This window comes from Ranitomeya imitator, chromosome 4 (genome assembly GCF_032444005.1).
Source record: "Ranitomeya imitator isolate aRanImi1 chromosome 4, aRanImi1.pri, whole genome shotgun sequence".
Lineage (NCBI taxonomy): Eukaryota > Metazoa > Chordata > Amphibia > Anura > Dendrobatidae > Ranitomeya > Ranitomeya imitator.
The window spans coordinates 496,164,853-496,184,828 of record NC_091285.1 but is presented as its reverse complement, the minus strand read 5'-3'; the positions used below and the strand labels follow the sequence as shown (position 1 = coordinate 496,184,828).

The 19,976-nt window shown below is 41.7% G+C and overlaps 1 protein-coding gene across 3 annotated transcripts in view; it reads left to right on the top strand.

Annotated features, from left to right (window-relative positions):
• Window positions 1–19,976, top strand: part of DMXL2 (Dmx like 2) — a 199,236-nt gene that overhangs the window by 63,624 nt on the left and 115,636 nt on the right. For all 3 annotated transcript variants that reach the window (XM_069766009.1, XM_069766008.1, XM_069766010.1), the window contains exons 6-11: window positions 1,799–1,865; window positions 8,724–8,902; window positions 10,922–11,099; window positions 11,957–12,131; window positions 13,574–13,780; window positions 13,937–14,199. In XM_069766009.1, the coding sequence (XP_069622110.1) occupies window positions 1,799–1,865; window positions 8,724–8,902; window positions 10,922–11,099; window positions 11,957–12,131; window positions 13,574–13,780; window positions 13,937–14,199 (1,069 nt within the window). The remainder of the gene's footprint in view (window positions 1–1,798; window positions 1,866–8,723; window positions 8,903–10,921; window positions 11,100–11,956; window positions 12,132–13,573; window positions 13,781–13,936; window positions 14,200–19,976) is intronic.

The following is a 19,976-nucleotide window of genomic DNA, read 5'->3' as shown; positions in this document are numbered from 1 at the left end:
TTGATCAAATTATTTAGTAGAAAACGATTTTTATGTCAGAAAAAATTAGTGACTATTCTGAGCAAAAAGGTTCATGAAAAAATGCACAATTGCAAATGTAAAAACAGCAAGGGGAATAGTTTGCCATAGACATTAGCAGAGCATTTTGTAGGCTGAGCACTGTTTACTTTTACACATTGGTTAGCCATTAAGTTGGTCAGGCATTGTTCAATTTCGCCTATTGGTCGGCTGTAGTTTACTTTAACACATATCACTAATTTAATTAAACTGTACTAATCTTAACTGCCTTGCTGGGGTGAGGACACCAAGACATTAAGGTTTACTCTTGAAAAAATCACAGAAATAAATGGGTTTCACATCTTGTATCTGCTTTTCACTAAAAGTGCAGCAAAAACGGTTTTGCACTTACTCATTGCTTTCTGTCTGTGAAAAAACGCTGAAACAAGTGGCTTGCAACAGTTTTTCAATTTAGTCAGGAAAAAAAAAACGTGTGCATGAGATTTCTGAAATCTCATATCTTTTTGTACAAAGCTGCTTTTAATTTGCATTAAAAAAAACCCCAGCACAAACACAATGTGTCAACATAGCCTTAAGGTACCGTCACACTGAACAATATCGCTAGCGATCCGTGACGTTGCAGCGTCCTGGCTAGCGATATCATTCAGTTTGACACGCAGCAGCGATCAGGATCCTGCTGTGATGTTGTTGGTCGCTGCAGAAAGTCCAGAACTTTATTTCGTCGCTGGACTCCCTGCTGACATCGCTGAATCGGCGTATGTGACACCGATTCAGCGATGTCTTCACTGGTAACCAGGGTAAACATCGGGTTACTAAGCGTAGGGCCGCGCTTAGTAACCCGATGTTTACCCTGGTTACCATCGTAAAAGTAAAAAAAACAAACACTACATACTTACCTTCCACTGTCTGTCCCCGGCGCTCTGCTTCTCTGCACTGGCTGTGAGCGCCGGCCAGCCGGAAAGCACAGCGATGACGTCACCGCTCTGCTTTCCGGCCGCTGTGCTCACAGTCAGTGCAGGAAAGCAGAGCGCCGAGGACAGACAGCGGAAGGTAAGTATGTAGTGTTTTTTTTTTTTTTTTACTTTTATGATGGTAACCAGGGTAAACATCGGGTTACTAAGCGCAGCCCTGCGCTTAGTAACCCGATGTTTACCCTGGTTACCGGCATCGTTGGTCGCTGGAGAGCTGTCTGTGTGACAGCTCTCCAGCGACCAAACAGCAACGCTGCAGCGATCAACATCGTTGTCGGTATCGCTGCAGCGTCGCTTAGTGTGACGGTACCTTAAAGCCGCGGCATGGCTGCAGTGAAGCCTGGAATCTATATTGAGATGTACTTGTGATTACATGCAGGGCTTATCATTGGTGACTCAGAGGATTTAGGATTGTTGATCCTTGACTTTTGACCGTACTAGACCAGACATAGGTCAGGAATTTAGATGGGGTGAATGTAAAACATGTATGTGCTCCATAGGAACTGCAACGTCGTATATTGGAAGAAAGGAATTCAGGACATAGTACCCCAGCTGTGAGATTTTGGAGAAATGTTGTGCATGGGCGAGAACCGGGGCCAATTTATTGTCAGAACAGTTTTCCTAATCCGTTTTATACTTGACCTCATACTGCACCACGCTAAAATAATTTCCCATCCATCATTTAGGTTGTAGCATAAATGATTAATCACCCGCTATAACAAGCAAGTTCTCTTTATTTATTGATCTAATTTCCATATGTTGCAAAACGGCAGACTATGCCCATGAATATTTAACGTCTCTGCTCACAGAACTGCAGTGCCCGTGCTTCTGATGAAATGGTCCCCGGATGGCGAATACTTTGCGACTGCAGGGAAGGTAAGAGATTTCTGACACGTCGTTCATTAAAGGTCACTGTGCAGAAAGGAGGCGACTAAACTTGTGATATCTCTCTATAACGCTGTTCTTTTTACAAACAAAATGAAAAAAAAAAATTCTTCTATTTTCAGGCCTTTTCAGTGCTTCTCCGATTTTTTTTTTTTTTATTTTTTTTTTTGCAGCTCCGATGAGTAATTTGCTTTTCTATATCTTAAAGTGATACTGTAATTCTCATAGAATTGCATTTTCTTTATTTTGCTGGGAAAACGGTGGTAAAATGAAGATAAAACATAATGATAACATGCATATCTTAGCAGCTTAGCAATGCCAGATTTGGTTGTTTTCCTCTATCCTCTAAAGTCAGGCTGCGGCATCCATGATTATCCAGGCATATGATTCTGTGACAGATGGCGTCCTTAGACTTCCAGCTAGAAGGCGTTTACTGCCTCCGCTTCAGATGGCCGTTCAGTTTCCTTTTCCATCATGGGTGTGACTCATCTGTGCTCATCCTGCTCCCTTAAATATCCTGACCTAGGGGATCACCCTGTTGCTGTCACCCACTAGATGAGTCATGTACAAAGGAATTTCAGAACTTATCGTTCCTTTTGGCAAACGGTGAACATTAGAAAAATCCACGCTCTAACGCCAATTTCCACTATCTATAACACACAAAATAATTTCCATAGAAGGCTTCTAAATTCTTGGGCTGCAGGTCTGTATCATAGCCCAGAGCTGTGCTCGTAATTGGAAACAGGTGATGGACTGACCCACATTGTATTGTGCTGCGGATATGCTGCAGCTTTGAGACAGATTGATCTTTTGCGCTTTAAAGGTTGAACGCTATGGCACAAATTCCTTTCACTGGTGGATCCGCAGTACCAGTTTACTTCAGTTGTACGTTTTCTTTACAAACTGTGAATGAGGTTTCATAAACGATCCGGAGTTGCTGTGGGTTGGATTCTACGTACTTTTGCAGAGTCAAATCTGCAGCAGACAAATGTTACAGCATAGTCTATGGGATTTCAAGATATCCCATGTCCACTATGCGTCCACAGAGGCCAGTGGATGAACCTTGGAGACGGACATGTGGCTCGTCTCTCCAGACTGCAGCATGTCATTTTCTCTTGCGGAGACATTAGTCTCCACAAGAGAAATGTCACCCGCACAATGTATTGAACGCTGTGAATCTGCAAGGTTCAGTGAACACATGTGGAATCACCTGCCTTCAATAGATGGCAGCGCTTTGGACCCAGCGGACATGTGCTGCGTCCAAGATCGTGTGCACCCGGCATAACAAATACTATTACTTTAGACAGTAAAAATGTGAAATCACAAGAATACTGTTCAACAATAATATCAAGAAATTGACAACACTAATGTGACATAAGAACACTGCATAATATCATCCTTATTCTAAGGGACTGTCTGCAAAGAAAGCATGACCATAACAGTGTAGAAAAGTGCAGTTTCTACCCAGAATCAAATAAATATTATAAAACTAAAACAAAATCAGTGTTACATTGTTACTAAAAGAGACAATAATTCCTAAATTTTACAGCCATTTAAAAAAAATGTCATAATTAGCAGAAAGTGATGCTTCCTACACTCAGGTCTGTATCTACAGTCAGTCCCTCCCCCCCTCCCCCGCTATCACACTTGGTGCCTTCTTGTTATACCCACTTTGGAGTGTCCTCTCCTTGGTCTGCCCCCCTCCTTAGAAGATTAAATCAAAATCATCCAAAATAAGGAAGGCACTTTAATAACAAGGACTCCCACATATGTGGTGCAGGTGGGAGAACAGGAAGAGACCCTTTGTTAGAACATTGCATTTCTATGCCCAGAGTGTGCACCAGCTGGCCTTGTGATCTCACCTCTAGTGTTAGCCCTTTGTACTGTAAATGATCAAGCTTTGGTAGGTGCATCCTGATTAACACTTCTAAAGGTCTTCAGCCCATAACAATTAGTGCTGCGTTTACTGACTGGAGATACAGACCTTTTGGTTATAGGAAACTCTATTTTGTTATATATTTGTATCTGCACTCCTTAGCATTGAAATTGCAACATCAAAAAGAAGGTATGAAAGTAAAAGGAGCAATAGATATGTTAATGATATGCATATGGTGAGAAACTGGAAACCGTATTAAAAATAACTTGATTTATTTAGCATCAAGTATGAGGTCCAGGCACAGAAATAAACGCACTTACACGCCTTGGCATGCCATCAATGAGGTTATCAGTGGTTGTTTGAGGATTTGGCTGCAAATTTAGCATTTTCACAAGGGTAACAGGAGAAAATGGACCTTATAATTTGGTGTGTAATTTCTTCTTAGTACACCGATACCTAATATGTGGTGCAGAACTACAGTTTGGGTGCACAGCAGGGCTGAGAAAGATAGGAGCACGATTTTGGAAGGCAAAAATGTCTGGAATCGATAGTGGATGTCATATTGTGTTTGCAGAGCCCCTGAAGAGCCTAAACGGTGGACCCCATTTTGGAAACTACACCTCTCAAGAAATTTATGTAAAGGTGTAGTGATCACCTTGAACCATAATTTTACAATATTGAGCTGTGAAAATAAAAAAAAAAACAATTTTTTTTCTGCAAAAGAAATGTTGCTTCAGTCTCAAATTTGTAATTTTCACAAGGGTAAAAAAAGAAAATGGACCCTACAACTTGTGTAATTTCTCCTCACTACACCGATACCCCATATGTGGTGGAAAACTACTGTTTGTGCGCACGGCAAGGCTGGGAAAGGAAGCACCAATTGAATTCTTGAGCGCTGTTTGACTCTTTGAGCACAGGTTTTCCTAGAATAGTTTGCAGACTCAAAATGCAGAGCCCCTAAGTGCTAGAAGAGCAGAATACCCCTTCAAGTGGCCCCAGTTTGGAAATTGCACCCCTCTAAGCATTTACCTACAAGTGTAATGATGTATTCCAGAAACAATCCGCAATAGATATTGCTAAGTGAAAATTGCAAACAGATGACAGACCTGAGTGGGGAATTTCCTTTGTGTGGATTGAGGTGAAGCTTTTATTGGGAACATTTTACATAACATTTAGGATCACATTTATCTGGCACTTTACGCTGAGCACTTACACTGAGCATCGGGGTTTCCACCTAAATCTCCAAATGATGTGATTCAGATGAAATCCCTGAGGGATCCATTCACTATAATGAGGCAGCAGAGTTACTCTGGACTTTGTCTGGCCTCTGTTCACTGATGTCTTTCTTTTTAAGGTATGTGCACAGTATGCGGAAAACGCTGCAGATCCGCAGCAGTTTCCCATGAGTTTACAGTACAATGTAAACCTTTTGGGAAACCAAAAACGCTGTGCACATGCTACGGAAAAAAAACGCGCGGAAACGCAACTGTTTACATTCCACAGCATGTCACTTCTTTCTGCAGATTCCACAGCGGTTTTACAGCTGCTCCTATAGAAAACCGCAGTTGTAAAACCGCAGTGAAATCTGCAGAAAACCCGCGGTAAATCCACGATAAATCTGCAGCGATTTATCAAATCTGCTGCGGAAAAATCCGCAGTGGACCATTATACGTGTGCAAATAGCCTTAGAGGTGCACAAAACTGTGGCAGACTGCGCTTTTATGCATGCTTAAAAAGACGGACACGCCCTAATCATAGGATAGACTGTGTCCACAGTTACTCCATCTGGGAATCTTCCTCTGGGGGTTCCATCTGAATCATGTATGTCAGAGATTTGCATGGAACCCCCGGTGTAAGCGCTCAGCGCAGAGCGCAGGATAAATGTGTACCGAGACTTGCTGCGATGTTTGGGAGGCAGAATGAACAAATCAGCAGGTGAAGAATTGACTTTATTTATTTTTTTATGCTGTTTCTGGTGCGGTATAAGTGATTAGGTGTCTTTTTTGGGGGCCAAGATGATTTTTTTTAGTGATTCAATTTTTATTTAAGTTTGAATTTTTAATTAAATTTTATTCCACTTTTTTGTCGATGTGATAAAAACATGGCAAAAAAAACCCCATGATTTTTCTATTTATTTTTTATTATGATGTTCACTGAAGGAGTTAACTAGTATGACAGTTTTATAGATCAGGTCGTTCCGGATGCGGCGATATCAAATGTTTTTGTTTTTACATAAATATACTTACGGTATTTATTAGTATACATTTTTTTTCATTTTGTGATTTTTTTTTTTCTTCCTCTTATTGTAGTGATTTTTTTATCGTAAATATTTTTGCAATTTAAAAAAAAAAAAAAAAAAAACTTAGTCCAACTATGGGACTTTAACTTTTATCACTCTGATTGATGGTATAATGCATTGCAATGCTCATGCATTGCAATACATTATACCTGTCAGTGTTAAACTGCCAGAAAACTCTTACTTAGACCATTCTTCTCACATGGTCTAAATAGGGCACCATAGCTGGTAGGCCCAGACCCAGACGACCTTAGGTTGCCATGACAGCGATCAGGCCCTCACAATTACGTTGTGGGCGTGCTGATCGAACAGGAGAGGGAACCCCCGCTGTGAGCACTCTTACTGGATGTGACAGTTAGGGCTCTGCTCTCATGTAAGGCGAGACGATCGCCATGATGTAACTACGTCATTGGTTGGGAACCTCTACCTGACCATGACGTATAGGTACGTCAAATGTCGTGAAGGGGTTAATAACCACACTGATAGCCTGCCAAGGCATTTAAGACCATGCATTTCTGCACGTCAAGCTTATACTCCATATGATTAACATGTCTATTGATCCTATGATTTCCATAATTCCACAACATTTCCTGGTGTTGCAATTTCAATGTTGGGGAGTGTATATACAAAATTATATATGCAGGTATTTCATATCCCAATGTCTACTCATAGGTATCTCTAGCAATTGTAAAAGAAAATTGTGTAGCTGAAGGTTATTTCCTATGTGCCTCAATGCAAATTCGCCAACAGGACTTCTGACTATCACCGGTCTTTAATAGCATTGGTCTTCTCAAGTGGGCCAAAGGGACTATTTGGGTCTTCCTATGCTCTAGGTACAACTTCAAGCACTGCACCCACTTTAGTTATGTTCCTGATTATTCAGATTTCTGCTAGCTCAAGATAATACAAAAGGAGACTGAAATGTCAGACTGGCAAGGCGAGCTGTAGGGTATTGAGGTTTTCCTGTTTTACCAGATGAATGACTGGTAACTCTAAATTAGGAAATTGCTTTTCGTGATGTTCCATCATAGTGTAGATTTATAAAAGGTCAGCAAACAGTGTTTCGTGTCTCCACATTTTCTTGTTATTTGCTTGTCAGAGACCAGATTTCAGTTCAGGAACATTAAAATCTTCACAGAATAAACAGAAGATGTTATATTTTCTGAAGAGAAAAGGTTTTAGAGTTATTTGCTGCTGTAAAGTAAGGGTCAAGGGTTATATACAGGATCATAAACTGATAGCAGAATACATAAGCATCTTCACTTATAGTATTTATCTGGAGTGATATCTGGGAATAGAATGAAGGTTCTAGCAAGACAAATCTCATCAGTGGTTAAAGAGAATCTTTCACTAGTTTGAGATTTCCACTGGTAGCAGGCACTTCTTCCCCTTCATGAGATTAGCTAATCATAAGCAAGCAGCAACACACAGGGGAAAAAAACAACACGCCCCCACCATACCTTAGAACAGGCTTTCTCATGTGTCCCACATGTAATGACAGTCTGATCTCACTGCAGAGCTGTGTGTGATTACATACAGTAGTCCTGGGAATAGAGCAGAGAAGTGTGGTAACTAACACTTTGATCTTTCATCTTTGGGCAACCATCGTGGGGGTGGGGACGGTGCAGCAAAACATAGGTTTGTCTCCAGCAGCTCTCCTTTTACAATGTTGAACTTGTCCAATCTGATTGACTGCTCTTTTCCTTACACTGACTGTATGAAATGAAATCTGTTAGTAATCACTGAGACCAGTGAGGAGAGCAGACTGTCTGTCATTACGTGTCTCACACAGCTAACAGGCTTTCTCCTGTTATGGGGATGTGTTCTTCTTTTTTTCTCCTGCATGACACCTCCTCCTTATATTGTTCAATCTGTGATAATGCTAATTTGTAAAGTTTAGATTAGGACTTCTCTTAAAGGGTTATTCCCATCTCCAAGATCCTATCCCAATATGATGTAGTAGTAGTGGTAGTTGTTGTAGTTTTTTGAGGTCTCTTTCCTCATGTGCAGGCATTGCAGGACCTTAGGTATCCATGGTTACGTCCACTGATAAAGTGACAGCTAGCTAGTGGTCATAACCATGGCTATCCTAAGGTGCTGCAATGCCTGAACATGAGGAAAGTCTCTTTCAAATTAAAAAACAAAACAAAAAAAAACGATACTACATTTCTAATTGGAAGTATTTGCTAATATTCTTATTATTACACCTACTAAATATTGGGGTAGGACCTTGGAGATGGAAATACCCCTTGAAGTAAAAGGTTATTCCACTGCAATACAGAAGAGAAATTAAAAGATATAAGTTATATTTTATCCAGCTCTGCAGTCACTATGCCATGATTTGGTCAGTTTGACATGCTGAAACTGGCGAATGATCCTTTTTCAGCATGTATGCGGCCGATCTTTGCAAGCTGATATGAAACAGCTGAGCATTCTCATGGTTTCCGTAACTTCATTAGCTTTGTATGAAGCACTTTGTATTTTCTCCCAATTTTTTGTAAAAGGAAATGGGACCAAAAGCAACTGTGATTCATTGCGACATTTTTTTTTTTTTATAAGAACTTTTAATCATCTCAAAAAACAGACGGGGAAACTGCCAAGCCGTAAAGAGCCACTAAATGATCTGAATGTTGAGGGAAAATTCATGGCTGAATGCTAAATGCAAATCTCTCAACAGGACGACTGTCTGATGAAGGTCTGGTACCCTTTAACTGGATGGAAAACCTCTTTTTTACCTCATGAAGTCCTAGAGAAAAAGGGAAGCCAGGTTGATGTCAACTTTTCCTTTGTGTACCTAGCCCACCCTCGAGCAGTGATTGGCTTTTCGTGGAGGAATACAAGCAGGTTTATGCCAAGGTATAATGTTTTGATTAATGTTGTGATCCTGAGGCTGGAGAAGATGATGGTGGTCTGTGGTGGTGACTATGTTCATAACATTTTTCTGTGCCAGGGTAGAAGTAAAGACGTGCCTTTTTTATGTAGCAGCTAAAAGACTTCTACCATATAGTACTCTCCCTCCTGGGTCCAGTTCTGGCTGTCCGACACTGCTTTAGTAACTGACTGCTGAGGTGACATGATTGTAGTGCACATAGTCACCGAGTTCAGCAGCTTGTGCTGCCTTCATTGGCAAAGCTGCTGAGCTCGGTGATTGGCTGCAGCGGTGATGCAACTATAGTTTTGACATCCCTGTTGCAGACACTGGAGCAGCGATGGAGAGTTGGCATGAGACCAGGGATCTGTGAGTACAATGTAATTTTAAAACTGCGACGGCCAAAAGAGGCAAGAAGTTTGTAAGTATAGAATCCTTAAGCTTAGGCTGGAGATACATATGTCGTGCAACAGCGTTTTTTAAAAACATTTGCTGGACAAAAACACTTGTGATGCTTGTCTGCGTCTTGCTGTTGTGTGTTTTAGAGCTCTGATTTTGCTATGAATAGAACAGCCGAGTTGCAAATCGCACACAAGTTGTGTGTCACTTGTGACCAGCGATAGAAAATCCAACAGCGCAAGACATCTATCCAATGTTCCGATATGTCACGGTGATCTCAGTGTCCGCAACATGTCACCATGTAGCCCTAGCGTTAAGGATACCATTCTCTTTGTTTATTTCCTACCCCACTGACTGCGAGTTTGCAAGTCCACTGTCTCATTTGCTGTTACTACTATTTTTTACATCCTCTTGTTCAAAATTCTCAGGGTGTAGTCTTGTGTCTTCTCCCCTCTTCCTTCTATACAGCCATATATCGGACATGATTTAATGTCCTGTGTAGGCTGCTCAGAAGCTGAGCAGATACCGGCTATGTTACATTAAATTGTAAATCTTTAGGCACCTCTTAAAGGGAATCTGTCAGCAAGTTTTCGCTACCTCATTAACCCAAAAGATACCAAGTATCATAACACACCACTCGAAGGGCAATATAAAAGGGTAACAAACTCTATTTAGTGTACAAAATACTAAAAAGCGTAACATCAAACAATAAGCAGTAAGAGGAAGGATATAAAGTACCAGAGTAAAATGCACAAGAAAAGAGATTGAGGTAAACAAATAACCCAGGCTCTGGGATAGGGTAGGTATATATGGTATAGTATGATAGCTTCATAATAGCATGCATAGAGAGTTAACCATCCTCTACCAAAGTGCTAGTGCATAGAGGGTTAATACAGAGACCGACACATACCCATAAGGTCCGCCTGTCCTCAGCCTCAGAAAACGCCCCGACGCGCGTTTCGCGTATATGCTTTGTCAAGGGGAAAATAAATTGTGCATGTGAGAGCAGCATAATGTAGGCAAAGAGAAGCTGAATCCAATGATGTATCACTTCGGTTACTGGGTAAAGCACCTCTGACACAATCAGAGCTTTTAGATTTAGAAGGAAGCAGAGCTGAGAAAGCTAGCCCCGCCCACACCAGGCTCTCTGTGTACAAAGTCCATAGATAGTGAGCTGCTTATCACAGGACGGGGTGTTGCTGGACTGGTCGGCAATGTTAATTTTTGAGTGATAAGTCCTTCAGTTAGTAAACAGCACAGTCTTTGACAGGTAACACATCCCTTAATTCTGTGTTTCAACCACTATTTCCTGCTGTCTTCAGATTACATAGCAGGAACCTGCTGACAGATTCCCTTTTAAGAATGCATTAATATAGGTGGATTGTGTAGACGTGTGTCCAGATGTATTATGTACAGATAAGGGTTAAAGACCCACTTTACTTAATATTCCAGTGACTCTGAGCTCATATCACTTTTATGTATATTATGTTTCTTATTCAGTCAATATCTCCAGAAAATAATCTGCTTTTCCCGGGACCTGGTTGTAGTTCATTTAACTATCCTCCATCACTTTGACATCCTTATTTGAACGTTCATTTCTGTTTCAGGGGATCTGTGTGCAATGTGCTACTGACATCCTGTCAAGATGGCGTTTGTCGCCTCTGGGCTGAGACCCTTTTGCCAGAGGATAGCCTTCTTGGAGGCCAAATAGTTGATTATGGCAACTCCAGCAGCAGTTTGTCAATCGTAGGGAAGCAAAAAGACAAGATTGAACATGCTCTGGAGGTAAGGATACTATATACAATTCATCTTTGATTATAACTGGTTGGATAGTCGTCCCAAAAAATAAATAATCCTTGTGCATAACATGTTTATTAGTTATTGGCTGGTGGATTCACACTTCAGTGTACGGTAATTCACATTACTCCATGTTCTCCTTGGTACAGCAAGCTTTTGATTCTTCTGGTATGAAAAGTATGACTTGTAGTTCCTCAATTTCAGCCTTCGTGTGGATTCTATAACAAGCCCGCTGGCTTTGCATCGTTTAGCCTAGATAGCAATTCTTGCTGGACTAGTTAGACAATTACTCCTGGACATTAACTATAGTGTGTGGAGCCTAAAAAGGTCTGTTTACCCAACATGTAGAATTCTGGTGTCAATTGCTTTGAACAGTTGCAAAATGCCGGCACAACTATGAGGTGTGAAAAAAAAAAAAAAGTTGCGTGTTTTGCCGTTTTCACTCTCAAATTTTTCCCAGATTTGCCACAATGGGTGGAGCTGGAGTGTGACACCACAGCTCATCTAAGTCATAATTAGTTACCTCCATATGCCACAAACCTTACTCCAGTCAGGGACAGGAGTACGATTTCTGGCAAAGCGCACGGAGGCGCGCGCCACTCACCTGATGCTTTTGGATTATTAAAATATGTGCACTTTATCGTTAATTGGGAGCATCTAACCTGCGGGATAATCAGGCTATAAACGTAATATTAGTATTTGTTTTACTGCATGGTCAGTCCAGATTGTAGCACGTCTTACATGACGGATGGCCATGCATTCTTCCGTGTATTTTCTATGCCAGGTAGCTTTGCTGCTTATCAGATTTTAGAATGTGTTTTTTTTTTTTTTTTGCTGTTATTCAGACAATTCATCACTTGAAACACTTGAGAAGGGGCAGAAGACGGTCTTCTGTTCTGGCTGCTCACACAGAATTGCTACCAAGTCAACCAAGCCAGCAGGAAGCCCACAGGCACATCTCGCATCACGCTAATTCTTTGTGTCATTTTCACATCGCAGCAAGCATAAATCCAAACACTGGTAAAGGCTTATGCCGTTTATTTACCTTTCTGTCCTTTTCTGTGTGTGGTTGCTCCATTGTAATATCCGTGCAGTGACTGCAGTCTGCCAAATCATTACAGCGTTCCAGGCACTAACTAAACCATACAGACCCTGGCTACTTCAGACACCACTCAGCCTGTCTCAGTTCGGTCCCATATAATGGCTCTCATCCATAGCAACCCCTGATACTTTCAGTTTGGTGCCCACGGCCTGTGTCGTCTCTTCTCAGACTCCAAAACAATCTCCTCTGCTCTGCTTCCCCAGCTGACTGACTAAGGTGAACACCTAGCCTGGTTATATACAGAGCCAGCCAGGTGCAACTCCCCAACATCTGTGGGAAAGATGCTGCAAAGTAAGAATGCTTTAAAAAATACTGAATTTGGGCAACGTAGTTGTCAGTCTAGCAATAGGAAGCATTGGTCAGAGAATAGAGCTGGAGTGACTGCTGCTTCAGATTATCCTCTGACAGGGGCATTTCCAGGGCGCTGCTCTTACCGCCCTTCACCCACCCCCTCTTGCAAAGCTCCAATAGGTTGCTATTACATCTCAGGGCCCAGTGAAGACCCGTGTGTCCTTGATGACAGTGCACTCATTGCTGTCCATAGGAGACGGTGACATTTGTTATATACAGTAATTGTAGTATTGCTGTATATAGTACAATCGATCAGACAATCTCCGGTTCAGGTCCCCTATGGGTGCTAACAAATACAGTAACGAGTGAAAATGCAATGTTGTTTTTATTTTTTCTTAAAGTCTTAAAAGAACCTAACATTTAAATCCCACCGCTTTTTCCTGCATTAAAAAAAAATACTTTGTAAAAAAAAGTACACTTTATCACTGTGTCCAAAAAAGTTCCAAATAATTGGAACTCCACACTTGCATATTTTTGGATAGCAACAACTAAGCAAAAAGATGCAATGAGCAGTGCTCAAAGCATCATATCTGTCCCAAATGTTTACAAATTAACAGGTCAAACCCGGAAGAAACAAATCATCGACCGAAATCTAAAAATGGCACATTTTTTTTTTATAGAGTTTCTTAATTTGTTTTTCCTACTTTAATAAAAAAAAATATGCAAGTTTAGGATCGCTATAGCTATACTGACCCAGTAAATTCTATTTCCAGGTAATAGGTAATTTTTACTGAAGAGTAAATGCCATGAAACCAAAAAGCAAACAAACGTGGAATTGCGTTTTCTTTCGCCATTTCATCTCACTTGGAATTTTTATCCCCATTTTTTTTTTTTTAGTAAATTATAAGGTAAAATGAATGGTGTCTGTCGTTCGTAAAAAACAAGCCCTCATGTGGCTAAGAGGGTGGAAAAATAAGATTATGGCTCTTGGAAGAAAGTGAGAATAAAATGAAGAAAAATCAGCCTGACCTTTAGGGGTAAAAATCACTAATATTTCCCATTTTTCCAGACATTCCTTCAGTTTTGGCTGGGCCGGCATTTAATCTGGATGAAGGCTCTGGAGGTTTCGTAGTCCATTGGCTTAACAATAAGGAATTGCACTTTACATCGTCCATTGAAATATTTATACAGCATCTGAAAACCATTGTGGAGCAGCAGTCAGACCCCGCTGAAGATGAGGAGGATGAGGACGGTTTATTGATGAAACTCGATAATGGTTAGTGTAACTTTGCCTCGGGGAGAAGACAGAAAAAGCCATTTTACATCACATGGCAGAGTTGTATTGTGAAAGATATTCTTCCATAATCTAGAGGTGAATGAATGAATTCTCCATCACTATGTATCTACAGACTTTTCTCATTCTTTGTTTTAGGGGAGGCGGAGGGTGAAAGGTCTTTGACTGGATCTCCCGAGCATGAAGAAGCCGAAAAAGATTTGAGTACAAAAGCATCTTCACCTGATACTACCCTTCCTCTACCCACTGTGTTATTAGACCGGAAAATCGAATCTCTCCTTACAGAGTGGAACAAGAGTGCAGACATGCTCTTCACCATTCACCCTGTGGATGGCACTTTTCTACTCTGGCACATTAACTATTTGGATGAATACAATCCTGGAATCTTCAGACAAGTTCAGGTATTCTTCTCTAATGTCTTATGTATTATAGGGATTTTCCCAATTTAGTCATTTATATGTTCTCCCCATGTTTGTAGGGTTTTCTCTGGTCTCCATCCACACTGCAGACATACGGATAGGGAATCTAGATTGTGAACCCCAATGGGAACAATGCCGATAATGTCTGTGAAATTCATGGTGGTTTGAAAATTAGTAAAATAAATAAATACAAACTAAAATATCTACAGAATATAAACCCACTTCTGGGCCCCACATTTATCAGAAGAATAAGTAAAGGAGAGGGTGATATGAATGTGCTTTTCTCTCCAGATGTTTTAAAACCAGTAGTAGTAGAGCCCCTCACTTGTTATACCTGTTATGTGGAGAGGCCCTGACTGTATAACATGGGAAAAGCATTGTCTCACTACTAAATCGATCATCAAGGCTGTAGAACAGTGGTGAAATACACTAAACTACAGTCACTGTCACGTTGGTGCCGTTATACTGGTTAAAATCATACCCGTGGTGAAGAAATCTGTCTTGTGGTTCTTGTGTGTTCAGTGTTAGAAGTTTTCAGTTAATGAGATTCTCGTGCTCCGGGGACGGATGGTAGGCAGAGTCTTATCTTCCTGCTCTAGGCCAGAGAAACCAAGAAGAGACCTGCCCGGTCTTGATGTTTTTACTTCCGTCTTGTTCAGAGGTGGTCAGGTTTCAGCCTTCCTTACCTCGGCCATGACTCTGAGCACTGCACACCTTGTACTTCTGGACACTCCAGGGAGGATACAGTTCTGGAATATGGCAGCACTGTTGATAATGGGTTCCTGGCTGCTTCACGTTTGATTCTTTTAAAATCTTTGCCAGATAATGTGTATCATTTTTTTCTCAACACGGTTTTGCAACCCCGTTGACTATTTGCAACAAGATACCTTTGATGGTTCTGTGATCGTGCTCTAAAATCTTAGCAATTTCATGAGTGCTGCATCCCTTTTTAAGACTTGTAACAATTTTTGACTTTTAAGGGTATGTTCACACGTTCCTGATTTCCATCCTTTTTTTTTCAGGACTGTTTTTTAAAAAACTGCAGCTCTTGGCAGAAAACGCTGGTCCTTTTTTTGTCCTTTTTTGATGCGTTTTTTGATGCGTTTTTTTGATCCTTTTTTTTATGCAGTTTTCTATGCAGAGTCTGTGTGTTTTCTAGGAAGTTTTTTTTAGGGTTAAAATGGCTGAAAATACCCTAACCCTACCCCTAACCCTAACCCTACCCCTAACCCTACCCCTAACCCTATTCTAACCTTAGTGGGAAAAAAAAAAAATTCTTAATTTTTTTTTATTGTCCCTACCTATGGGGGTGACAAAGGGGGGGGGGGGTGTCATTTACTATTTTTTTTTATTTTGATCACTGAGATAGATTATATCTCAGTGATCAAAATGGACTTTGGAACGAATCTGCCGGCCGGCAGATTCGGCGGGCGCACTGCGCATGCGCCCGCCATTTTGCAAGATGGCGGCGCCCAGGGAGAAGACGGCCGGACGGACACCGGGACGCCGGGTAAGTATAAGGGGGGGAGATTAGGGCACGGGGGGGGCATCGGAGCACTGGGGGGGGGCATCGGAGCACTGGGGGGGGGCATCGGAGCACGGGGCGGTGGGATTGGAGCACGGGGGGCGGGATCGGAGCACGGGGGGGCAGCCACACTCCGCCCACGCACTTCCGCCCGCTTCCCCGCACTTCCTGCTGCAGCGGTTCTGCACCACAAACCGCAGTAAAACCCGCAGATATTTTTTTCATCTGCGGGTTTTACTGCGGGTTTGACCTCACAATGGAGGTCAATGGGTGCAGAACCGCTGCGGCTCCGAAAAAAGAAGTGACATGGTGGTACTTTTTTCCCGCAGCTATTCAGCGCGGCTTTTTTTTTTTATTTTCCGCATTGTGGGCACAGCAGTTCCTGTTTTCCATAGGGTACAATGTAATGTACCCTGCATGGAAAACAGCTGCGGACACGCAGCGGGAAAATCGCGGCAATTCCGCATGAAAAAAAGGATCGTGTGAACATGGCCTCAGAGTCGGGTAAATCTATTTTTGGCCCATTTTGTATGAGGAAAAACAAGCTACCTAATAATTCTGCACACCTTGAAAAAGAGTGTTGATAGCCTTGAGTCACAGCCTCCCTCATTACATAAATACAAACATCTAAAGGTGCTATAACATGAAATTCTCACAGATGTCAATAACAACCCGTCCAATCCACACAGGCAAAGAAATCAAAGCATACATTTCCATAAATTAAGGTATATGTAATAATGAGAAATGACACAGGGAAAAGTACTGAATATGCTTACAGAAATGTATTTAACACTTTGTAGAAAAGCTGCATGCATTACTCAGGTGTGATTTTTGGCTCATTTTTTCACAAAACACTTTTTCAAATCCTGAAGGTTCCGTGAGCTCCTTCTATGAACTGTCCACCCTCGTTTCATCTTCATCACCCTGGTAGATGGCAGCAGATTTTTTTTTTTTCAGGAATGTCCCTGTACATTTGTCCATTCATCCTTCCTTCAATAATTTGAAGTTTGACAGTGCCATATGCTGAAAAACAGCCCCACACCATGATGTTCCCACCTCCAATTTTCACTGTTGATATGGTGTTTTGGGGGTGATATGCAGTGCACCTTGACCTCCAAACATGGTGTGTAGTGATGAGCGAATGTGATTGGATAAGATGTTATCCGAGCATGCTCGGGTGCTAACCGGGTGACTTCGACGTGCTTGAAAAATGTTTGAGTCCCCATAGCTGCATTTCTCACTGTTGTTTGACTGCCGCAACACATGCAGGGATTGCCGAAGAACCTCTGTTAGCACACGAGCATGCTCGGATAACACCTGATCCAAGCACGTTCGCTCATCACTAATGGTGTGCATTATGGCCTCCTAAGGGTATGTGCACACGATGCAGATTTAGTGCAGAACTGCAGCAGATTTTTCTGCTGCAGAACTGCACTGTGATTTAGGCTATGTGCACACGTTCAGGATTTCTCGCAGAAAATTCCTGAGAAAAACCTGAAATTTTCTGCAAGAAATCTGCATGCGTTTTTTGCCGCTTTTTAAAAAACGCACAAAAACGCATAAAAAACGCACCTGTGGATTCTGGTGGCCATTTTTGGTTCGGCATCAGAACCATAATCTTTCTTTCTGTCTCTATAGCTCTATCTCTCTCTTTCTCTCCCGATTCATTGGTGTACCACGGATACTGATTGGCGCTGCACCTCACTGCCTACACTCCAAGTGCTACAACCCAAAACCACTGGAAATAACAATGTATTTTAGGATCATTTTTTCACTCTTCCATAAAGGCCACCTCTATAGAATGTGCGGCTTATTGTAGTCGTATAAATAGATGCTCCAGTCTCTGGGAACTCTTCAGCTCCTTCGGGGTTACCTTTGGTCTCTGTGCTGCCTCTCTGATTAATGCCCTCTTTGCCCAGACTGTGAGTTTTGATGGGTGTGTGGCCCTCTCTTGGCAGGTTTGTTGCAGTCCAATGTGCTTTCCATTTGATGATAATGGATTTGATGGTGGTCTAGGGGATCATCAGAGATTAGGATATTTTTGTTGAACCCAACTCTGAATTGTGCTTCTCAACAACTTTGCTACTGACTCGTTTGGAGATCTGTTTCGTCTTCATGGTGTAATGTAGTTAATTGTGCCTCTTGCTTATGGTGTTGCAGCCTTTGTAGCCTTTCTACAAAGGTGTGTATATACTGACAGGCCATGTGACACTTAGGCTATGTGCACTCGTTCATGTTTTTTCGCGTTTTGTTTGTGATAAAAACACTATAAAAACTCATTAAAAACGCATACATTATGCATCCTATCATTTAGAATGCATTCTGCATGTTTTGTGCACATGATGCGTTTTTTTTTCCGCGAAAAAAACGCATCGCGATAAAAAAAAACCAGCATGTTCATTAATTTTGCGGATTTTTTGCGTTTTTCCCACTATTCTATGCATTTGGGGAAAAACTCTCAAAAAAACGCACCATAAAACGCGTGAAAAATGCGTCAAAAACGCATGAAAAAACGCAAAAAAAAGCATGCGGATTTCTGGCAGAAATGTCCGGTTTTTGTCAGGAAAATTTCTGCAAGAAATCCTGACGTGTGCACATACCCTTAGATTGCACACAGATCTGGTGGACTTTCTTTCACTTAGCATGGGACTTAAGGACGTAATTGCTTCCACCAGAAATGTTTAGGAGCTTCACAGCAAGAACCTAGAGTGGTCTACCATCCTGCAGACCTCTCCAAAAATAAAAGCCTGGTAGCAGGTTTTCCGATATCTGAAATGATCAAATAGCTTAACCAAGTCCACACCCCTTTTTTTTTTTTTAAACTTTGCATTGTAACCACAACTGTGGCTGTAATTGTAATGCACTCCAGCCGGTATTTTATGCTTCTATGCGCATCCTGGGGGGCACATAACGACCCTTGTATATGTTTCTCTTCACAATATATACAGTTGTGTGAAAATGTGTTTGCTCCTTCCTGATTTCCTATTCTTTTGCATGTTTGTCACACTTATGTTTGAGATCACCAAACAAATTTAAATGTTAGGCAAAGATAACACAACATGAAATGCAGTCTTTAAAAATGAAGGGCTTTATTATTCAAGGGAAGGTGCCACCAGTTTTCTTGTATTTTGTTTTTTTGTGAAATTAAGTTTAAAATAGTAATTAAAATGTATTAATGCAATGTTTGCACTGGTTGCAAACATTTCTATATGAAAAATATTATATATTTTTCTACAAATATACATATTTACCACTAGGGGGAGCATTTTCCGTTTTAGACCTCAAACAGCTATAGTAAGATTTAGCAGCTCTGCCCCAGGGATATTAGACCACCCAAAAGGGGAGGGAAATGGTGAGGTCAGCAGTTACTGCTCCAACAGTAAGAATGAAGAGCAGCATCACAGGGCAGCACCATTTTGTGTGTGACTGCCCTGTGACCTGCTATCGCCAGCAGTTACTGCATCAGAGGCACAGCTTGTTTACAGAGGAGCAGAACACAGTGGGCTCAGCAGCATTTTTGTGAATAACATTCTTGCCATCCCCCTTCCCCCACCTTAATCCCTGTCCTGTCAGCTGCCCTGCTCTCTCTCTCCAGGTGTCACCTCCCTCTCTGCAGGCTGTGAGTACAGCTTACTGGAGATCACAGGGACTGTGTGTGAGGGGGAGGCGGAGATACAGCAGGAGAAGCACACAGGGCAGCCTGTGAGGAGCAGAGGATGTGTGCCTGCTTGGAGTACAGAGGAGCAGTGAGGGCTTCTTCTGTCCTGCGATAGAGAGTAAGTGGAGCTCGGCAGATAGCACAGGGCTATAATAAAATGGCAGCTAGTCACACCTACAGCAGTGAGTTGTGGAACCCACAGAGGCGTGCCCAGCTCACTGCTAATGCTGCTGCAATGTTACAGATAGGGTCAGCGCCGGTCTATTATCTCCTGTGTCCATGGGGTGCCGTAATCTGACACTGATAGTGCCCTGCTACTGCTGCAAAACCAAGATGTCAGCCCCCAGTGCATTCTTTAAACTCATATAACACATGAAATCTGTTTCACATGCATTTCAAACTTGCTTATAGCAGCATGTTATGCTACATTACAGTGATTTATTAATGACCTACAAACGCGGTACCTTCCCTTTAAGGGAAAAAGAAATCCAAACCTACAGAGCCCTGTGTGAAAAACTGATTGCTTCCCCCTTTAAAACATAAATTAACCGTGGTTTATCGTATCTTTGTGAAGTT